Here is a 17416-nt window from a genome sequence, read left to right as displayed (position 1 = left end):
TCATATTACGAAGACCTTAGCTTCGAAAAAATACCAAGTTACACGAGAACAATAGAAACGTCTTTCGGGCCCTCCCTTTTCTCCCCCACTGACCTTTTTTTTCCTACCAGCTTGGAAGTTCCCCATTTCTGTGGAGGTCAACCGCTGCATGAGTCATCTATTAGCACAAAAGGTGTCTAAGAATGACTTTCGTCAATTGATGTTACACCTTTATTGAATTGAAATATTAGTAATGTGCGTGTAATTTCAAAAAGAATGAGACCAAACACGACGTATTTCTGAGTTTATTTAAGCATTTTACGCAAAGAAATAAATGTCATAATACGACTGAGACTTAGCATTCTGGCGAAACTCGATATGAGCAGCAGAGCTTCTCGGGAGTTGATGCCGTATTTTTTTCCGAAAACATATATCAAGTTACAATTTATGAGTGGTGCTGTAAATCTTTATTGTTACAGTCCCAGACAAAGGGATATTTTCTCAGAATATTTGGTTTCTCCCTGATAGCAATTCCAATTCATCTTCTTATCTCGTGAGAACTCCCAAAGATGGACTAATAATAATAACTAACAAAAAAAAACTAACAAAATAATTGAAGAAAATCCGTTGGAAAAGAGCTTGTATTTTGCAAAATGCCTCAGATTGTCAGCTAGCACTTGGCAGCAGGAGTGAGGGTAAAGCGATGTTAGTTGAATTAATTATATGCCCAATTGTTTCCATAAAATTAAAATATTCATTAATCAGCTAAATTCCTGTTCGAATCATTTAAAGGAAATCAAAATTACTCCCCAAAATCTTGTGTTTCCTGCTGCATAGGCAACCGAGTCAAACATACCAGCATTCATCATCTAGTATTCGAGGTATTCGAAATTTGAGGTATTCGAAATTCGAGGTATTCGAATATTCGAGCAATGATTTAATATTCGAATTTGATATTCGAATTCGAGAAATCTGCTATTCGACCCATATCTAATTTTTGGTAATGTTGCAACACTTAGGAAAAAATATTTCTTACATTATATATCTTCCTATATTTCTTACATTATTCTGTTCTGCATGTATAGATTCATAAGTGCAGTAATTTTTTCCACACAGAAATAGATGACTGCAGCTCTTAATTATATTTTTCCATTTTAGCTGCATGAAAGCATATTGAAGAAGGAAAAAAATATTAGTTTGAAATCTGTTTTTCTTCTGTATCAATGTTTAAATGAAAAGTGTCTCCATATAACATCAAGGATCTATCCTCTGCTCATAAAATACGTTAAGTTTACCATCAGGGACATTGGATGAGTTACAAAAAGGGAAATTGTGATAGCCTGCTGGGGTACTTTTCTGAGAAAGCTGTGTGCCCCTTTGCATGGGTTGCTGTTTTAATTATATCTTGTAAGTTTTTTTCAATTGTCCCCTGAGCCATGAAATAGTGAGAAGAAATTAGGAGCTAAGTTATGGTTTTATAAGTCAATATGAGAGATTTTTTAAAAATTTTCATAGACATTTTTTGTTCATATCAAGCTCCTTGGCACTGCATTGCGTAATCCACAATCCTTGGTCATCATATAAAATTGGCTGAGCTGTAATCCATTTCAGGTGCATTTGTCTTTTATTCATAGATAGAAATATCAAGAAGCTAGAAGAGCAATTTTCAAGAACTTCATTGCCATTGAATTGAGATTGAGAAGTGTCACACTCAGGCAAGATTTGAAACTTTAACTTTCTTCAGCATCTGTTTTTATTTTCTACTTTTCAGTTTTTATGAATAGTGAATTTAAAAAAACTTTTTTTCAATTTGCCTGCGAGTAGAATAAAAGAATGTTCAGCAACTAGCAAATACCTGACACACATATTTTTGAGTGTAGTTCTGAGGAAAGCGTTGGATAGCTAACATCTTTTGAATAACTAAGTTGCAGTCTGCCCCATCACGACCTTGGTGCTCATCATGGATAATTAAGTACCTATGTGGTGTAGGAGGGGATCAAGAACTGTCATCTTGTTTCCTCAGGCAAGTGTTGAGTTTGCTGACAAATATGTTCTACAAAAGTACATACAATGTGTGACTCAGTAAGTATGGAAAAGATGACAGGGTTAAAGTATATACAGTGGAACCTCGTTAAAGCGAGTACGGGCTATAGCGACACCCCCGCTATTACGAGATATAGCCGATGCACCGTCAATTGACCCTATAATGAGCGTGTTAAAAAATTCGTTTTTACGAGACCCTTTCGGTGTTGGCTCTCGCCATAGCGAGGGTTTCACCGCCGGAAGACTTTCATCAAGACTCCTTAACCTCTGTAATTGCTAGCGATCTGTTAGAAATGAAGTTAATGGAGTGCTCAGTCTCAAATTTATGTGGTAAACTGTCGTTCGATAAATATAATGATTGACGAAACAATGCTTTGCATGATTTTTATTCAGTGGGGCGCTTATAAATTGTTTGAATAGTTAGTCGTTATTTGAGTAAGGAAATTTAGTGATGCAAAAAAACATCGTCTTTCGTCTGGATTTATGCTTACGTTTATCGGATATATGTTTATCTGTCGCCGCACCACTCCTGTTCCTGTATATCTGTTCGCAACAGGTATATTGGCTATTATTTGCTCCACCTCCGGTAAAGCGACAATTCGCTATAGCGAGTGTTTATTAGTGCACCGTGGGGTGTCGTTATATCGAGGTTGCACTGTAGTATATATAGCCAGTATATATCATATAAAGCCAGTATAAATTAGACAATTTGAAAGAATATGCTCCAAGAGCTGTCAGAGGGTTGATTAAGGGGGGATTAGAATTGTAGAGCTAGGTTGAGAGGTCCCGATAACTGGAATAATGAATGTGGTAGCAGAACTTGTGTTGAATTAGCAATAAGTAGTTGAGAAGTTTGGGGTGATGGGTGGAGTTATCATTAGGGAATGGGAATCCAATGGAAGAATGTCGACTTTTAGAGGAATATGAAGGGATACTGCAAATACAGCACATTCCCAACACATTAATTACCACAGGTTTGGCCTCCCTTTCAATGTGAAATGAAAGATAAATCACGCACCAAATCCCTTGTATTGATAAAATTCCTGCAATTACTGTCTATAGTGTTGCTCTGGAATTGCACCAGCTGCGGTAGCTTCAGCAGCAGAAAAAATCATCAGCTGGATGTGACATCAGTGGTTCGGGCTTGGTAGTGCAAGAAGATTTCAAAAAGCTTTGGCAGTGAATTTCAGAACACGCCCTCAGAAGAATTACTGAAACCGAAGAATCATCATAATTGCCTAGTGTGGACTTCAAATTGTTGCTGTCATTACTTTGAAAGGGATGAATGGGAAACTGAACCTGACAGAAATAGACTCTAGCCTCTAATTATCTCAGAATTAGCAATTAACAGCCTCACCTTCGTAACTGTGAAAACTAATGGAATAGCAAATATGTTATGATGTCCACCGTGCCATAATTTATTCCTAGGCAGTGATGTTTTGGTTGCGTATGTCAAGTCACTTATGCTTGAAAATGAGCCCCTTTTGGCTTTTTTCCATTGAGATTTTGTGCTAAAAAAAGGGACTATATTAGGAAGAATTTGGGTCTTGGGGAAAACTGATAAACTCTGAGTTTTTAAAGGAGGAATTGAATTATTCATTAGTTAAATGCGCCATTGTAAATGACCCTTTGCATATTTCTTGACTCATTGTAACTAACTCACTCTCATAAACTATGAATATTTTTACTCCTCTTAGTGTTAGTTGCATTCTTTTAGTGTCTTGTACCTTTTAGTAGCCTCTTGTTAGTGGTTATTTATTCTGATCTTTTATATTTGTTTGGTTGTTTTGTAAGGGTGCGGGTTCTTGCCCTTGGTGTCGGGAAGCGAATAATCACACACAAGTATTTGAAGTTTTAACCCAAAGTTTATTTCCCTTTGAAATCCCAGTTTCCAAATCAATTCAATGAATATATATAAAGTAATTTGTGCGTCTAGAATAGCCAAAATTTAGAACATTACCAAAAGTCTGGGGAAGGAGAGGAGCTGCTGGTGATGGCACGGGTGGATAGCGAGGCGCTTAGGTCGCACGGGCCACGTGCTTCCACTCCAACTGTGAGTTACTGAGTGAGTTCCTGAGTGCGTCCTGAGTGCCAATAGCATCTCCACCGTGCCATTATATAGGGAAGTGGAACCAGGATGTTTTCGTCCAAGAGGAAGGGGAAAGGAAGGGGAAGAGGAAGGTTAGGCGTTCTTGAAAGTGTAAAGGTGCAAATCCCAAGGCATAGTTTGTCACAGCTGGCTATTCTGAGACGTCACACAACAACATATTTATGCATATTTTGGAAATGGTAATCTTCCATTTCCGGATCACTACAGTTTGCTTTTGTATTTCATCCTCATAGGTGCCACTCCATACATGGAAGTTCTGACGAAGGATGTACCTACCAGAGTAATGAGGGGCCTTAGGCCTGCTAGACCATCTTATGTCGGTGATGACCTGTACCAGTTTATGTTGCAATGCTGGCAGATAGACCTTGACGAAAGGCCTAACTTCTTTGAATCAATTAAAATATTGGAGCAAATGATTCAAGATTGTGAGGTATGTACTCATAATAAGATAACTTTTTTTATTGCAACTGTATCAGTGCCACTGTTGGAGCTGGTTTATAATAATCTGAAGCAACTGCTGTTTTCTGTGAACCATTCAGTTTACCAGATGTAGCTGAGAAATAGCTGAAGATTATCTTGTTCTCAAAAAATAGCCATGGGTCAGTAGAAGTCAGTGATAATTAGTGCTGAAAATCCCTGGAAATATTTTTTGCTATCACTCAAAATTGTTGTGGCTGTCGTTAGTAGGGAAAGAGTTAATATCATCAACAATTGGTGGGTGGAGGTTCATGTTTGACAGTACGTATTTACATTGCTGATATGAGTTCTTAGAGTGTAGAAACTGAAGGCTGACTTCCATTTGAGACCATGTTGTCCTACTAGTGAATTTACATAATGTTTTACCACATAGTGAAGATTTTTTTGTGGTTAAGTTGGAGTTTGAGGATGGTGGAGTTTCTTTATTCTAGAAATTCATTCACTGGGCTTCAGAACAAGTTTGTGAGACATTTTTGTTAAGATGCCTCTCGCATGCCTAGTGACTCCATCACGCTACAGTGCAACCTCGATAAAACGAGTCCCCACGGTGCTCAAATAAACACTCGCTATAGCGAATTGTCTCTTTACCGGAGGTGGAGCAAATAATAGCCAGTGCCTATTGTGAACACTTATATAGGAACAGGAATGGTGCGGCGACAGACAAATTTCTATCCGATAAGTGTAAGCATAAATCCGGACGAAAGGCGATGTTTTTTACATCACTAAATTTCCTTACGTTAATAGCAACTATTCACACATAAGCCCCGCACTGAATAAAAATCATGCAAAGCATTGCTTTGTCAATCATTATGCCAATGCACATCCAGCGAAGCCATTTTCTATGTAATTAATTACAGTAAAACTTTGATTTTACGCAGTTGGAGGGACCGAAATATGGGCACTGTGTAAAATCAAAGTGTGTAAAATCAAGTGTTGGTATTGAGGAGGAGTATAGTTTTCAGGATAACTCTTGCTCGTTATTTTTAGAAGGCTTAGTCATACACTTTTGTATAGCTCTGATTTAAGCCAGATCCGGAACCAGAAAAAATCTCATATGGGAGGTTGTAGGTAAAAGAGCATGAAATATTTTTCAATCACGTCAGATATGTTTCTTGGATTCAATTAGTCATTTGAGGGCAAGAAAATGAAGCCTAATAATCTGATTTACTCACAAGCAATACCACAGACGACGTGTTACCTTAAGAGAAACAGCGTTGCATTCCTGAACAATTTTTCCCATGGTTGAACAACATGGTTGAATTGCTAGCATTTCTGGCACTAAGATTACTTCTGTTACCCAGGAGAAATTTCGGAATGGTGATACTAAATGCTTGCAGAGAAGCTAATTTTCGAAAATATTCTCATTAAAAGCAGTTTTCAAGAAATCTGTTTGACAACCTGCAGACAAACAAAGATTGGAGATTGAAGAAATGAGATATATGAGGATAGTCATCCAAATTAACCCCATTAACAGGGAGCAAAATTTTGCTAATACATCACAAAAGCTTTACACCCTGTGGGCCTGGGTTCAAGTCCTGGCAGTAGCAGAAACTTATCAGAGATGGTCCTATCCCTATTTGAGGGTAATGTGGAGGGCACTTCCAGTGCACCACTCTGTCCATCAGATGGGACGTTAAGTCCTGGTCCATTTGAAGCCTATCATTACAACCTGGCTAATGCCAACATAAGGTTCCTATCCCCCAGCCCTTACTTTATGGCGCTAATGACCCCAGCTGTCGGTTACCTCCTTTCAAATATCATACCATAGATAATATGGAGCACTCAGGACCCGGGATATTCTGAAATTTAGATTTTTCCGGTGTTTGGATCACATTTTTTAAGTGAGCCATTTAAATAACCGCGCAACTACCGTCATGCCGCCAGTGACGAATAAAAAAATGATTAATAGTCCGGAACAATTTTCCCTCTATAATTTTTACGCATTAAAAAAGCATTTTCCAATGAAATTTTAGCATTAGTAGATTGAATCTACCGGGTATAGCTTCTCTGTCGGCATTCTTCCGCGAATTTAGCGCCGGGACCTTCGACTTACAAGCCGTGCGACTCATCTTCACGTAATATTTTGCTTCCCCATATCTGATAACAACACCGGACACTTTTTGTATTTCGATTTAATGGTGCTAAGCCATTCCTGAGTTTAAAGGGACTGCCATATCACTCCCGTCTTGAATTTGACTTTAATGATTACAAGACGATTGACGACGTGAGTTATTCTCCGAGGGCATTAACTCCCGTTCAGTTAGAAATAAACGCTTGCCACCTAGCGGAGTTAAGATAATAGCTATAAAGTTCCGATCATGTTTCACTAAAACCCACTGACAATGAGATACAAGTTGAGTCAGTTCTGATAAGTGCGCCGCGCAAGCAACTTTCCCTCGCCTCCATTCGTCCCGCAGATGTGGGGTTAGCCCGCGGAATGAAACAACGCATGCTGCCTTTACCATCATGTTGAATCACCATCGACTTACCTACATACTAGAAGTTCGACTATCTTTTTTGGATTACCTTGGAAGCCAAAATTTTGGTACGGGAGGATTTTTAACGACTCATTTCGCCGTTATATTTCGCTGGGGCGACGGAAAACATTGCGCCGGCAAAATTCTACAAAACCTTCCGTGAGGGATAGATATTCCGTAGCTCATAATTCCGGATTAACGGCCATCTACTGTAATTACAATAAATATGTTATAAACAGCGTCGATCAATAAGCCGAATAATAAACGAAAGGTGAAAATGCTAATATCTCCGGCGATCATCTGTCTTAATCAAAAGTAGTTACGCATACACGTCGATTGCCGTATGTTTTAGGCTTCGATATCCTTCTACGGCAAATTTGAACTAAGAGCGATATTCGAGTTCGTAAATATTCGTTCGGAGCCTGAACTATTGCTGAGAGGGCGCACGAGGAAGCAATTATTAGATTCGCGATGTTTTTAGTTTCACGCACACAGCGCGACGCCATTTCAACCGTTTATGTATTCATTTTTGCAACTCATTGAGACGAATAAATAACCTAACTTCATATTGCTCCAGTCGGAATTTTCAAAACAAGTCGAAAGACAACTGCGTAAAATCAAGATTAGCGGCCTCTTTGGGGATGGGGTTATGCTGCGCAAAATCGAAAAACTGCGTAAAATCAAGAAAAGATGTAAAATCGAAGTTTCACCATTGCAATTCCCTATGCTTTCCGGCCGGACTTGAGTGTCGCTGCGTAAAAACGAGACTTGATGTAAAATCGAAGTGCGTAAAATCGAAGTTTTACTGTAGTGCGTTTACGTGATCATTATATTATTTTGGTATTTTCCACTGAAAATTCAAACAATATCTCATAAAACTGTATCGCGGTAATTTAATGCAGTGAGTCCTTGTTCTACGTCACCCCGTTTAACGTCATTTCGCGATAACGTCACGAAAATTTTAGACTGTCATTCGTTTATCGCGCCTTCGCTTCGCGATAACGTCACGTCTTTTGAATTTCGCGCGGGGAAAAAAGGCGAAGTGGCAGGCGTTGCAAGTTCGTTTCGTGGGCGGTGATACAGTCAGTCTATAAAAAGTGTAAAACGGTGTTTATATTGTTCATTGCGATTACGGTTTTAGCAAATTTGAGCATCAGAGACGTCTCCACGAAAATGTCCAAGAGAAGTGAATCTTCTGAACCAGCGGGAGAGAAAAAAAGGCAGAAAACTATAACTTTGGAGCAAAAACTTGATATTGTCAGACGAAGTGAGAATGGAGCCACTTCAATTGATATTGGAAGAATTTTAGGCTTTCCACCGTCAACAATTAGGTCAATTTTGAAAGAAAAGGAAAAGATCAAAGAGTTTGGAAGAGTTGCAACTCCCTTGGGTGCAAAACATTTATCACGAAATTGAAGCACCGTTCTAGTGGAAATGGAACGTTTGTTAACGTTGTGGTTTGAGAGTGAAGTACAAAAAAATCAGGCAGTGGATTTGGCTAGATTCAATCGGAAGGCATTGGCCATATATGGTGATCTTACCAAAGATACACCTAATCCGGAACCTTTCACGGCTAGTCGAGGGTGGTTCGATCGCTATAAAAAGCGATCTAATTTGCGTGGTGTAGTGAAAGCGAGTGGCGAGGCAGCCAGTGCTGATGGTGAAGCTGCCAGCGCATTCGTTGAAATGTTTCGAGAAATTGTTGAGGAAGGCGGTTACTTACCTCAGCAAATCTTGCAAAAATTGCGATGAGACTGGTTTATTCTGGAAACGGATGCCTTCTAGAACATATATCTCCAAGGAGGAGAAGTCCATTCCAGTTTTTAAGATGGCGAAAGATCGTATGACGATACTTTTGGGGGGCAATGCATCTGGTGATATGAAACTGAAACCAATGCTTGTGTATCATTCGGAGAACCCTAGGGCACTTAAGGGGATGGTAAAACATCGCTTGCATCGCATGTAGTTTGGAAGGCTAATAAAAAGGCTTGGGTGACACAGTCTATCTTCAGTGAATGGTTTAACGACCATTTTCTACCCGCTGTAAAACAGCACTGCGAGCGAATGAATCTTTCCCATAAGGTATTGCTCCTGTTGGACAACTGCCCCGGTCATCCTCCCAGTATTGGCAATGACTGTGAGAATGTAAAAGTTGTGTTCCTACCTCCGAACACCACATCCTTGCTGCAGCCCATGGATCAGGCCGTCATAAAGACTTTTAAATCACACTATCTTCGTCGGAACTTTGCGCAGGCAATGGATGCAATTGAAGGGGAGTCTTCTGTAACTCTTCGCGAGTTTTGGAAGTCATACAACGTGAAAGACGCAATAGAAAATATTTCTAACGCATGGAAAGATGTGAAGTGCTCCACAATTCAAAAGGCGTGGGGAAAGGTTCTTCCTGGCAATGCTGCTGGTTTTGAATGGGTTTGAGGATGATGAGGTACACATTCATGAAGAAATTGTTGGAATCGCGAAGGATCTGGGCCTGGAAGTATCTCATGATGATGTGGAGGAGTTGATTTCATCCCACGGAGAGGAATTGTCGACAGAGGACCTCCAAAATCTTGAACGACTGAAGGCTTTGGAAGAGGCCAAGGAAGATTCCGGGGAAGTGGAAGCGAAGCAGGTTAGTGCAAAAAACTTAAGTGAAGCCATAACACTAATTGAGAGGGGAATTGGAATTTTCTGAGACTGTGACCCTGACTTTGAGAGGAGTTCTCGTGTGTATAGGGCTATTGAGAGTGCTATGACCTGCTACAGGGAACTCTACCGCGACAAAAAGCCGCCACTCAGAAATCCCTCGGCGCTTATTTTTTCAGGGCTACCACTGATGTCGCTGATTCCCTTCCATCCACATTCACGCAAAATGTGTAATATAAATTTACTAATGAAAACAAGGAAGTAAGAATCCCCGAGCGCACTTTTTCACTTCAAACATGGTTTCTTCTAAATTTCAATTTTTGTCGAAAAAAATTTCAAAATTGTACCTTGTCCTTCAACTTCTATACAGTGCTAAAAATATTTATGTGTTACAACTCCAATAAAATGTTTGAAAAGGTTCACTTTTTTATTCCATTCTCACTATGAATCTTTTATAGTTACGCTGTGCAAATCCCACCAGGTGGCATGAAATGAATTCTTAGGTAAGTACACCGGGTTTACTTGACATTATGGTTTTCAGGAACCTAAAAAGTGATTTCAAGGCATTTTTCCATGTAGAACTCGGAATTTTTGTTGTCACTTTTTTCACCGTGTTCACAATTTGGTTCCTGTTACTGCGACGATGTTTCAGCGATGATGGTGCCCAGGCGATGCCCGCCCACCTCAATTCGCAATTAAAACCATCTCTTCGATTTCATAATCCCAGTTTGCCCGCCCTCGTTCATTTCCGCCATTTTGATTTCGATCCGAAAAGAAATTTTTGACCGGTCCGAAAAGAAATTCTCGTAGCGAACGTAGCGCATACGGACCGGAGTACCGTCTGTAGCGCCTGGTAGCGGAAGTAGCATTCACTGTACCACACCCCATAGCGAAGCCGAAAAGCAAATGCGGGAAGATACAAAAATGGAGAAGGATTTACGTCACTGCTGCTATTGTCGTCGATGAAGACAGGAACTCGTATTTATGCCATAGTTTGGCATTCCCATCGTGTATAATGCCCCAGATATGATACGCTAAGATTTTTTCGCATAGGAATTGTGAGGTCTAGGAGCCAGTATTCACTTTTTACATTGTTTTTAATGGGATACAGTGGAACCCCGATTTATCGTTCCCGCATTGATCGTTTTCCCGCATTGATCGTTTTCCCACATTGATGGTTTTCCCGCATTCATCGTTTGCCGCTCCTGGTCCCAAATTAAGTTCCATAAAGACAATGTAATTTTTTCCCGCATCTATCGTTCCCCGAAGTATCATTTTCCCGCATTGATCGTTTGAAGATCGCGGTTCCGACGCATAACTTTCCCGCATCCATCGTTTGACAAAAATAAGACGAAGTGTTTACGACGTGTTATTAATGGCTAATAACGACAGATACAAAGTTTGAATCTTCTCCAGGAGATTGAAATATGATAGGAAGAAGCTGAGTGTCGTTGGATAGTTCCATTATCGCATTTCCCAAGATCTGGTATCCCCCTCCATTCAGCACTCGCCTCTCCCCGTCTGAAGCTTTCCTCTTCTCCGAAATAAAAAAAAAGGTCCCAGCTCGAGCAGGGATCGTATTACGAAGACCTTAGCTTCGAAAGAAAATATCAAGTTACTCGAGAACAAAAGAAACCTTTTTCACGTTTCCCCCTTTCTCGACCGCTGACTTTAGCTGACTCGCTTCAGTTGCCCCCACCTCTGGAGGTCAACTGCTGCATGAATCACCGATTAGCCCAAAAGGTGTGTAAAAATGAATTTCGGCAATTGGTATTATACTTTTATTAGATTGAGATATTAGTGATGTGCACGTACAGTAAAACTTTGATTTTACACAGTTGGAGGGACCGAAATATGGGCACTGTGTAAAATCAAAGTGTGTAAAATCAAGATTCGGTATTGAGGAGAAGTATACTTTTGAGGATAACACATGCACTTTATTATAATGTCACAAGGACATATAATTTTAAAAAGCTCTTATTTATGGAGAAACATTAATTACAATTTCTTTTTTTGTGAAATCACTCATTTAGGGTGAAAATAATCTTGGATTTTGCTTTGTTGCAAACCCTTCTCAAATATTTTATTCACTAATGCCTCTAATGCATTAATATTTTCAATATGACCTTCACTAATTTCTGAATGTGCATAGCAAAAATTATGCAAATGTCTGAAGGCTTCTTTAATATCACTACGGGAAGGATGAACAGGCACTGCATCACTGTCATCCATTACATCACTCTCTTCTTCAAGCTCCATTGCTGGGGTGTAGTTCAGTTCTGCACTCACTGTTTCTTCATTTGTTGCCAAGTCTTCATCTATCTCATTGTAGGCAATTGATGAAACACTTGAGTTGATTGGGCAAACTTGGTTGAACTGTTCAAGTTCGTTAGCAAGTAGATCCTGCAATGAAGGAGGGGTAGATATTGTCTCCTCAGCCACATTATCTTCTACATCCCCGTAACCTGCTGATCTCCAGCAGTTTTTAATAGTTTCCTTTGAAACATTGTTCCATGCTCGAGCTATGCTTCTGACAGCATGCAGTAGAGTCCAAGGAGCAGCCTCTGATATATTTGCGCCGTTATCTAAATGAAATGATGTGAAAAAGTGCATGATCTACATATTTAAAAGAAAATAATGTGCCATAGTATTTTATTATCTTACCTATGTTGCGTATAAAATGTTGGAGAAGGTAGCTGCGATACATAATTTTAAAGTTTTGTATGATTCCCTTGTCCAAAGGCTGTGTCTTGCTTGTGGTGTTTGGTTCCAGAAATAACAATTTAACATTCTTTAGCTCAAGGCCATCCACTTTATGAACAGGAGCATTGTCAATAATTAAAAGAACATTTCTATTCTCTCCGGCACACTTCCGCTCAAGATACAGAACTTGTTGCCTAAAAAGCTCCACAGACATCCATGCATGCTTATTTGCATGATATTTTACAGGCAGAGAAAATTTTCCAATATTTTTAAAGCATCTCGGCTTAAGAGCTTTACCAATGACAACAGGTTTCAATTTGTCGCTACCATCCTGGTTTGTGGTGAGAACCACTGTCAGGCGCTCCTTGCTTCTTTGGGCTCCGTGACATTTCTTTCCTTTGTGATGCATAGTTCTGTCAGGAAGAGCTTTCCAGAATAGGCCTGTTTCATCCATATTGTATCTATCTCTTGGTGCAAACGATTCGATGATTGAGTCATTAATTTGATGCCACTTGCTAACCAAGTTATCATCTACTTTTCCTTCTTCTCCACATTCACGCTGGTAGCTAATGTTGTACCTCTTTTTAAAATTGTCCAACCATCCCGTAGAGCACTTGAAATCTTGATGCCCTAGTGTGAGGGCCAAATTTCTTGCCTTCTCTTTCAAAATAGCACCATCAACTGGGAGTTTATTTTGCCGACAATCACTAAAAAATGAAAACAATGTATCTTCAAGTTCAGCATACTTTCCAGAGGACACATATGATGACTTTGTATGGCAAGATGCAGAAAATAACTTCTCCTTTGATGCCAAAATTGTTTTCAACGTTGACAATGAAATCCCATTCAACTTGGCAATTTCTGTTTTGGAAAGGGACTTATTGCGTTCCATGTCATTTATTATTTTAATTTTCTTCTCAATGGAAAGAGTTTTTCGTGTTCTTTTTACTTCAGAAGGCTCCATACTTATGCCTTAGCTTTGCCAAGAATAAATATTGTCCTTAACCAAATTTCCTCCTCCTTTTGCCAATCAATCAAGAAAATGCGCCAGCAACACAGGAATATGAACCTGAGGACAGCCAACCGCTTCGATTATAATTACTAATATGGGTTTTCAGGCATTAAAATCGAGGCACAAATAAAAAAAATGCGAGACAATTGCAATACCAAACTGTTCAGGCACAAAACTCAAGTTTTCTCCTATGCTTGCATTCGATTTGCGACAATAATCAGTGATCGATGACTCGCGTTGCGGCTGCGTCTTCGATCTGTAATAGTCGTCTATCGGTAGAGCTGAGCTATGAGGAAAGTAAAACAAAGAAAGCGCAAAAAGTGCTACCATTGTTATGTGGGCCTTTCGTGATTATATTTTCATCTCCGGCGATCGTCAAATTAATCAAAAGTAGTTACGCATGGAAGGCGAATGCCGTATCTTTGTGGTTTCGAAATCCTGTTACGACTTATTTAAACCAAGAGCGATATTCGCGTATGTAAAGGAGGCTGAAAAAGTACTGAGCGGCCGCATGGGGTAAGTCATAATTAAAGTCGCGATGTTTTCAGTTTCACGTTCCTACTGCAGGACGTAATTTCAAACATTCCTGTGTTCATTTTTGCAACTCATTGACATGAATAAAGAACATTACTACAGTCAGGATTTTTCAACCCTGAGCATATACACGGTTTATGGCCGAATCATTCCCTAGGCACTCCCGGCGAAGGACGAAAGTTGAGCAGCATTGCCCCGGAAGCTTCTTACATCATTACCATCTAGCGGAGACGATATAAACTATTGCGTGGCCCCGAGGCTTCGATGACCTTGGAGCCGCGGCGCAATCATAGGCGATACGGGCGATACCTTCGCGGAGCATATGAAGTAATTACGTGGGAATATGATTTGGAGGAACATGGTTTATAAAAGGATAGCAGCGTCGCTGTTGTCAGGCTATCTTTGTTCGACGTACATTGTAATGCATTACCTACATTTTGATTCAGTCGAATGCACCCGACTGTAGGTATGCATAATTCCTTGAGAAACTTGACGATGCATAGATGAAAGTAAGATCAGAATTATCTTCAATACTGAGGTTGTTCTGCGCGAAGTCTAAAGACAACTGCGTAAAATCAAAATTAGCGGGTTCCTTGGGACTGAGATTATGCTGCGCAAATTCGAAAAACTGCGTAAAATCAAGAAAAGATGTAAAATCGAAGTTTCATCATTGCAATTCCCTATGCTTTCCGGCCGGACTTGAGTGTCGCTGCGTAAAAACAAGACTCGATGTAAAATCAAAGTGCGTAAAATCGAAGTTTTACTGTAATTCACCCAGCTAGCACATTATAAGTCATTGAGATAAGGTGAAAGGAAGAAATAAGGAAGTCGCTTCTCAAGTAAGCTTGTTATGGGTTTCTTACGGCCAGGGCGACAAACATCCAGAGTAATGGCAAAATGGATGCCAAACTTTCAGCACTTCCGTAGATGCTGTTATTATCCCATCGTTACAGAGTGTTAATTAAGGCCTTAATGCATTAAAACAATGTTTTTATTATTGGCGCTTCTATATTATGAGGAGAAATAACATCATACCGCCATAATTTGAAAATCATTCACATTTATGAACTGATAGCTTAACGAAGGTCGTAAGAAAAACACAATTTCACAAGAATACCAACGTAGAATAATATAAAAATGCCGGAAGGAACATCTAATATACGTATTGTAGTCGTCGGGTTATCAAACCATAATTTAAAATTCATAAATGTTAAGATGTATGGACCTTGAATAAATTCAGTTTTTCATGCACATGCCAAACAAGTTTTTTTACATAATTGGATATTTAACTAGTAACTACGCAACTTGTTCTCAACAACTGCCGTGGTGTAGTGGTTAGCGAATAGTACTTCGGTTCCGAGGGTCGCACGTTCGGATCCATCCTGATGTTATTTTTTTTCTTTCCGCCGCATGGATAGAGTACTTGTACTATGCTTCATATCTTCACTAGCCGGTTGCTTGCAGTTATTAATTTTTTTCTATTTACGGGAAAATCTGTTATCAGTTGTTCAGCCCTTCTAAAAACTCGCTAAAATTCCCCAATAGCCTTTAAATTCATGTCAAGATGAGCCGCGTAGCATGTGTAGTACGCTGTTCAGCCGCCTTTGGCGCTCCAACAGAAGTGACTTACATTGCCTGAGGATATTTGACGGCATTCCTTACCTAAACGCCCCTAACGTCTTACCCTTGCCTTATATAAGTCCCTTAGCTTACGATAAGCTGCTTATCAATTTTTTCCGTAAGAAAACCATAAGAAACGGTTAACTCACTTACTTTGTGCTATCTGGGCAAAAAACAATGATACCAAACATGACGTATTTCTAACGTTATTTAACCATTTTAAGCAAGGAAATAGTTGGAATAATAAGATGGTAATTTCTGGCAAATATCGATATCCTCACAGCTCATAGTGAGCTTCACGGCAGTTGATGCGGATTTTTTTCGAAAACAGGGCGTCTGGTTACAATTTACGCTACAAGTTATGCTACAAGTCTCACTTGTCTGAGGTGCTAACGAAGCGATGTCTTCTCAGGATATTTTGTTTCTCCCTACTAGCAATCTGAATTCATCTGCTCATCTAGAGCTACGCTACTTATTGTTAGAAATGAGTGGGTAAGTTGCCTTCTCTGTAAGATAAAAAATTTGCACCGTCTTATGGTCATGCTTCACCCTCTGCAGTAAGCTCTGCTTACGCCGTACGCGATAGCATTAGTGCCGAACTTCACCTCGTACGAGTGGTTCCGTACTTTCCAGGGTGGGTTGACTTAAAACTGGCGAGTGTTTTCCATGTGGGTTCAGTAGAGTCCGGTTTCATTTTTATTAGTTTTATTCTTATTCGTCTTCAGACCATGGCCCTTCCGAAGACACAAGTGAGAACTTTAAAAGATGGACTGAAAATAATTGAAGACGAAGAAAAGAATCCGGGCTAGAAATGCGTAGTACATGACGGCAGGGGTGGGGGTAGAGCGAGATCCCTGATGAAAACAAGAAGTGGGATGAAGCCAAGGATCAGGTGGGCGTGCCGCTGACGATTAACGCCACATTGCCTCAATCATATTAAAAATTAAATTGCAAGAAAGGAACATTTCAAATAATAAACTATTTTTGGCCTTCTTGATCCATCTCATAACCAATCACTGCGACGGCGAAATCAGTTGTTTGAGGCATAACACGCACATTTCTCTCGTAAATACGTGTACTTGAAATGGCATTTGATGGATAAGAATTTTTACATCGGACAGAAATGCATAATAGCAGTGGAAATTCCGAGTGGAGTGAAACATTTTTTAGCAGGGCGGCGTGTTCCTTCAGGATATTTGAAAGATATATAATCCGAGTCAACAATATGACCTAAGTGTTTCGATAAAGTAATAATATTCCTTTAATCAGATGAAATCTTGTTTGAATCCATTAATGAATATCATAATTCGCAAAAATCCAGCGGTTCCTGGGACATAGGCAACCCGGACAAACATTCCCGCATCGATCGTTTTCCCGCATTCATGGTTTTTTTCATCCATCCCCCTGAAAAACGACAGATCGAGGTTCCACTGTATTATGCGTCGATCAACGTCATTTCGTTTATCGTCACATTTTTCAGGAACGGTAAGTGACGTTAAACGAGGACTCACTGTACCTCAAATGCTTCCATTGGTGTACGTTTATTGTTCCTGTACTTTAAGCGGCAGTTAAGTGAAATAAAGTACATATTGCATGTGTTTCTGCAGACAAAAATGGCGGAAGGTTGTAGGACGATCCTGCTGCAGAAGACTTTTTCTATCATCTAATGTAATATCTTCATTATCTACGGTAAAAAGTTTGCTAAGCATGCAAAATGATGTGATTAAAATTGCCGATTTTTAAAAAAGTTCCTTTTTGAGTGTTATGCTCGCGACGTATTTGAAATAATACACTGAGTGTACCACGGAACTGCAATAA

The 17416-nt window shown here is 39.7% G+C and overlaps 2 protein-coding genes across 5 annotated transcripts in view; one reads left to right on the top strand and one right to left on the bottom strand.

Annotated features, from left to right (window-relative positions):
* LOC124171875 (putative tyrosine-protein kinase Wsck) overlaps positions 1-17416 on the top strand; it is a 170413-nt gene that overhangs the window by 112226 nt on the left and 40771 nt on the right. For 3 of the 4 annotated variants that reach the window (XM_046551256.1, XM_046551255.1, XM_046551254.1), the window contains exon 14: positions 4366-4562. The exons of the other annotated variant lie outside the window; for it this stretch is intronic. In XM_046551256.1, the coding sequence (XP_046407212.1) occupies positions 4366-4562 (197 nt within the window). The remainder of the gene's footprint in view (positions 1-4365; positions 4563-17416) is intronic. 4 annotated transcript variants of the gene reach the window in all.
* Positions 11583-14657, bottom strand: LOC124171876 (tigger transposable element-derived protein 4-like). The gene is made up of 2 exons (XM_046551259.1): positions 12394-14657; positions 11583-12314 (listed from the first exon to the last, which is right to left on the bottom strand). Exons 1-2 carry the CDS (start codon positions 13394-13396, stop codon positions 11755-11757), a joined length of 1563 nt encoding a protein of 520 aa, XP_046407215.1. The 5' UTR covers positions 13397-14657; the 3' UTR covers positions 11583-11754.

This window comes from Ischnura elegans, chromosome X, assembly GCF_921293095.1.
Source record: "Ischnura elegans chromosome X, ioIscEleg1.1, whole genome shotgun sequence".
Taxonomy (NCBI): Eukaryota; Metazoa; Arthropoda; class Insecta; order Odonata; family Coenagrionidae; genus Ischnura; species Ischnura elegans.
This window is presented reverse-complemented; position numbering and strand designations above follow the sequence as displayed.

Coding starts and splice junctions, on each gene's coding strand:
- LOC124171876 (XM_046551259.1), bottom strand. CDS start 13,396: ATGGAGCCTTCTGAAGTAAAAAGAACACGAAAAACTCTTTCCATTGAG. Junction 12,315..12,393: donor ACATTTTATACGCAACATAG/GTAAGATAATAA, acceptor CATTTCATTTAG/ATAACGGCGCAAATATATCA.